Source organism: Cibotium barometz, chromosome 48 (assembly GCF_041138505.1).
Source record: "Cibotium barometz isolate CiBa-2024 chromosome 48, ASM4113850v1, whole genome shotgun sequence".
NCBI classification, from domain to species: domain Eukaryota; kingdom Viridiplantae; phylum Streptophyta; class Polypodiopsida; order Cyatheales; family Cibotiaceae; genus Cibotium; species Cibotium barometz.
In genome coordinates this window covers 1,033,100-1,038,696 of record NC_141093.1, presented here as the reverse complement: position 1 = coordinate 1,038,696, position 5,597 = coordinate 1,033,100, and the positions used below count along the sequence as shown (strand labels likewise).

General features: G+C 40.3%; 1 protein-coding gene across 1 annotated transcript; it reads right to left on the bottom strand.

Moving 5' to 3' along the window:
* Window positions 1-3,315: 3,315 nt before the first annotated feature.
* Window positions 3,316-4,919, bottom strand: LOC147610687 (uncharacterized). The gene is made up of 5 exons (XM_086785083.1): window positions 4,824-4,919; window positions 3,975-4,739; window positions 3,742-3,875; window positions 3,478-3,650; window positions 3,316-3,320 (listed from the first exon to the last, which is right to left on the bottom strand). Exons 1-5 carry the CDS (start codon window positions 4,917-4,919, stop codon window positions 3,316-3,318), a joined length of 1,173 nt encoding a protein of 390 aa, XP_086641209.1.
* Between the last annotated feature and the right edge of the window lie 678 nt (window positions 4,920-5,597).

Here is a 5,597-nt window from a genome sequence, read left to right as displayed (position 1 = left end):
GCCACCCGCCGCAGACGCTCCTCACGTTTGATGTAATCATGTTAGTTTTGACACACTCCAATGTAATCCGTCTTGCAACAACTGGATATCAAACATGTTGGTGAACATTTTAGAGAGAATGGTTTTTAGTCATGTCATGTTAAACTTAGAATACGAAATCATGTTAGTTTTGACACACTCCAATGTAATCCGTCTTGCAACAACTGGATATCAAACATGTTGGTGATCAATTTAGAGAGTATGGTTTTTAGTCATGTCATGTTAAACTTAGAATACGAAATCATGTTAGTTTTGAGACACTCCAAAGTAATCCGTCTTGCAACAACTGGATATCAAACATGTTAGTGTCAATTTAGAGAGTATGGTTTTTAGTCATGTCATGTTAAACTTAGAATACGAAATCATGTTAGTTTTGACACACTCCAAAGTAATCTGTGTGCATGTGTTTGTGTGTGTGCGAGAGAGAGAGAGAGAGAGAGAGAGATAGAGAGAGAGCATTGGAAATCTTTTGAACAAATTTGCCGAATCTTGTTAAATTCCAGGGTTGCATTTAAGAGAGAGATAAGTTTAAATGCGGCTCTAACTCGTCCATGTGTCGTGCATTGGTCAACCGATCATAGTCGGCACCCAATTTAAAACATATATACAAATTTTTGTGAAATTCTTTGCCGCACAAAGCACACGTAGTACTGTTGACCATGTGTTGCAAAAGACAGGTCAAGTGGTACATGTGCCCACATGGGACAGTGTAGTGGCCAGACCATGAGTGAAAGAAACTATAACAAATAGGGCATGGTCCGCCACTTTCGTGCCCATGTAGAGGTGGTTGCTCCAAACTATTCGGGTGTTCAAATGCTGTCATAGGAGAGTTTGCATGGCCTTGCTCCTCCATTTGCGTTATGCGTCTCTTCAAGAGCTTGTTCTCTCTTAGTATATCTCTAGCGCTTGAACTTTCAGGTGCTTGCCCGCGCTTTGGTGCTGCTTCCGTCTGTTGAGGGCCTTGGGTGCCTCTAATTTGGTTGATTTGAGTTTGAAGCTCATCAACCGTGTGATGAACTTCCATTGAGGCTCCAAGAATGGCCAGTTGCAACTCATCTCGAGGCATAGTGATTGACTCACTCCGAATGTCTTCCACATGTAGATGAGGAGGTCGAGAGCTAAAGTCTACAACTGAATTCTGCACAAATTGTGCATATAGCATTTTAGCAAACCAGAGGGGACAGTCACCGTGATGCATGGGTTGGGCCATGACATCCACAAAAATGCGCTCCGCATGCTCGATAATTAAAGGAACACTACATTGTGTTAGCTTCAAGTGCCCTTTTTTTATGGCATCATTGGAGACGTCAGGCCAGATGCTCTTGACCATCTCTTTGGACACATTCTTATTTACTTGGGCATACTGTAATCCATGGGCCGGTGCCCATTTGGAGGTGCGTCCGGCAATACGTGCCGCATCATTCACAGTGCCAGTGCCCGAGATTTGCTTTAAGCGTTCAAATGCCTTCTTTGCGGCTTCATTATTATCAGCCATCTGAGAAAAAGTATGTATACACTTTAAGTTTATAGAATCAATGTTAATTTAGGAATAGCTTTAAAGTTATTTTCAGATGTTAGGTATAAGTTTATAAAATCAATGTTTATTTACTGCAAACTTGTTATTTTCAAATACTGAGAGAGAGAGAGAGAGAGAGAGAGAGAGAGAGAGAGAGAGAGAGAGAGAGAGAGAGAGAGAGAGAGAGAGAGAGAGAGAGAGAGAGAGAGAGAGAGAGAGTTGGGATCAAAATAATATTTAACAATTGGGACCAAAATAGTGTCAGTCGATTAAAGGCAGGTCATGGAATAGATAGCCATTGACCAAAACATATCATTTACAAGAGGCTTTATAATAAGTGTGGTGTCATCTCAGATAGTGGACGTAAGCATGCAGCAGGTGACACTTCCAAATTCTTCAATTGCTCCTCAAAATCTGCCATGGTCTTCCTATCTTCCTTTGATGGCGTCATATAGGCAGCCGTCCATTCCTTAATCAAATTTGTGTGGATGGCAGTTTTACCCACCCACGGCACTTTGGTCATTTCTGCAAACTCAGCACAAAATAATGTAAACTTTTCAATCACCCAAGCCAAGCAGAAGACATCTGATGCCTTGCTCCATGGACAAGGGGACCTTACATCTGCGAGCTCAGGGGCTCTCCAGGGGCGTTGATCGTGCTCTGCTTTGTTGGAGATATTTGTGGGTTTGAACTCAATCCCATCCCTCAATGCAAGACCCCAGTCAATCCCGTGGCACCCCTTCTTTGGTGAAATCTATCATTATATTCCAGGGGTGGCAATCATTGTGGATGATCCCTTCAGCATGTGCAAAGGCCATGGTATTCACAAGGGCACAGATAAGCTCGGGAGCATGAAAAATCAAAGACTTGTATCGCTCCATTTCATGAGGAGACACTTGTTTTTTCTTGTATCTGTTGCCTTTGCCTGCAGCAAGCATGGAACTGAGGGTCCCCTTAGGAGGCGGAACACACTCCATTATATCTCCAAGACTTCCCCCATTAAAGAGGGGGAAGAGCAGTATCCATGGCTCCTTCCTTGTGTGCCCAATGGCGCGCACTATGCCCCTGTGGGTTAGGTCGATTGAAGCCTCCTGAGCAAAAGACTTCAATTGAGCCCTTCGGCTACCAAGGAATTGCTTTGCACAATAAGAAATGCCTTCTGGAAACCAGGAGACACCTTGAATATGGCATTTATGTACAACGCCGTACGATCCAGAGCCCATCTTCTTTTCTGTGATTATGGCCTCTGCAGGGAGGGTGGCCACGGAGCGAGCCCATTGCAGCGAGCCAATTTGCAAATTATTTTCAAATCAATACGAGATGCGAGCAGTTTCTTGTCATGTATCCATTGAAAGTGAGCAAGAATGACACATGACATACCAAAAAAAAAAGCAGGCTTACTACATGACATGCCATACCACCTTCAAGACATACCACCTTCAAGACAATGTATTCAAGACACAAAATAAAAGCAGGCTTACTACATCCACCAAAAATGCTACATCCAAACTGTCTTTAAATAAAAGTTCAAATATCACGCTACATCCACCAAAAATGCTAATATATAAACTGTCTTTAAATGTCTTTAAAAAAAAGTTCATCAATCACGCTACATCCACCAAAAATGCTAATATATAAACTGTCTTTAAATGTCTTTAAAAAAAAGTTCAAATATCACGCTACATCCACCAAAAATGCTAATATCCAAAATGTCTTCTGTCTTCACAAAAAATGCTAAGATCCAAAATGTCTTGTCTTCTTCAAACTGCAAAAAAGCAAGAAATTAATGAACATTGCATTTATAGAGGATTATGGGGTATTAACAGTGCCTTGTCTTATTAATTTGGGAATTACCTTTGTAGAATATGGCTCCAATAGCTTATTATATATGCGATGGTCCTTTTCAAAGATAATAACATTACGTTCCATGACCGCTGCAATAAGTCCAAGAGTTCCAGTCCCAGCAAACAAGTCAACAATAGTATCCCCTGTCTTTGAAAAGAGAGATACTATGTACTTGCATAGCCTCTGCCCTCTTTGGCAACCACCTCTCCAAGGCTTTCCCTTTCGTTTTACCATATCCTCTTCAGGAACACTACATAAACACAGAGATGAGAGACCCAAAAACCTAAACCCTAAATACATAGACATTGTTTTTAATCACAGATCCAGAGTCGATCCCTTACATATCTTGAATGAGGTCTTGTTCCAGATCTAATTCACTCCCAAGATTTTGCTCTTCCACCTTATCTCCATACATCCGTAAATACTGCCTTGGTGTACTTGAGCGTACAAAAACAGATAGAATAAGACATGCAACCTGTAATGAAATCCATTCAAATAGTAGTGAATTCCTTAGGCTATAAGTTGAAATAGACATAGACATAAGAATTTTTGTAGAAGAGAAGTGTGCAGCTACCTTTGTTACAAGTTGTCCCATCTTCTTTCCCACTGGTGGAGTGCATTTGACCACTTGTCGATGAAAGACCACAAATCCTCTAGATGTTGCCTCATGCTCTATCTTCACTCCTTCTTCCATTGTATAAAGGCATGTTATGAAGCCATGATCATTAAGACAAAAGTCTACAAATTGAAAAGTTGCCTCATATAGACTTTTGCTAACCACATTCCAAGGTGGCACTCTGTGTCCCAAACAACCCTCAACAACGAGGTTTGAGGGGAAGTCTACAAACACCATCTCCACACAATAGTCAGTCCTTTTCCCATGGACTTTTCCTTTATTACAAAGCACATTCATGGCTTCCAAAACATGTTTGAATAGAGGGGATGGCCCTTCTATGTTCTTACAGTCCCTTGCAAGGTCCTCGATGGAGGTATTGAATGCATATACCATGCCTGCGAATTCCCACAATGCAAGAAGAAACACAGAAGAAGATTGATTGGTAAGAGAAAAATATTTATCACCCCAATAAACATACACTACTGTTAACGGCATGATATCACCTTTCAAAGGTGCTGGTTGGATCATAGACGAGGCTACATGTACATTGCCCGAAGTACTTGTTGTTTGATGTACTTCTCTTTGTCTCCTATTTGCATCCAATGCTTGACTCACTATATCCCTCCCTAGGTTAACTGGTAGAGGGTGCATTCTAGATGTAGAGGCTATAGATGTGGCATGAGAGCTCGTAGAGCAGCCACGCACTGCAGTCAATGGTATACTCTGCACAAAGACAACTTATGGTTATAAACTACCTCATCAAAAAACTTTATCATCGTGCAAAAATCAGAGACAACTTATGGTTACCTCATCAGAACCCTCCACTATGGTCATCTTAGCCAATATAGCTAAGTGTTGATCATGTAATTGAATTTCTTCATCTGGCACAACAAACCTCTCCATGTCTAGCCACCAGGGGCATCTTGTCTTTTCAACACTTGATAGAGGCTAACCATGCATTTCAAAAATAGAAACGTTTTATCATCATACATACATTTTATCATCATGACCATGATTACAGAAAACACTTACTCTCCCAAGGTGCAGATCCGCATATATATATCGTGGAGTATCCTCGCAAATCCATAACAACACAAGAGGTGGTATGGCCTGTACTACACCACTATCCACCTCTTTCAGCAGCCATCTAAATTCCAAATGGAAAGGAAAACTAAAGTCAATAGGCTATATAAGAAGCATAAGGAGAAGAAATAAAATTGACCAAGTTTCTTTTTAACCTATAAACAACTCGATGTGTTGCAGAGCGTAGCCCTTTTTGTGTGTCAATATCATTGCTAAATTTTATATCCCCCTGATGAATAATTATTAAATGACTGAAAACATTAACATAACACTGAACTTAATTATTAAATGACTGAAAACATTGACATAACACTGAACTTAATTAAATCAATCAATATAAGTGTGTTATTTATATAGCGCACAGAGTACAAAAAGTTTAATTGATATTCTCAAAATATTCTCAAAACATTATAAGTATATCCTATAATTGTTGTGGGTGGCTCCTCTGAGATCTTGTGAGCATCTCTTTCAAAATATAATTAGGAATCTTTGGCTGAT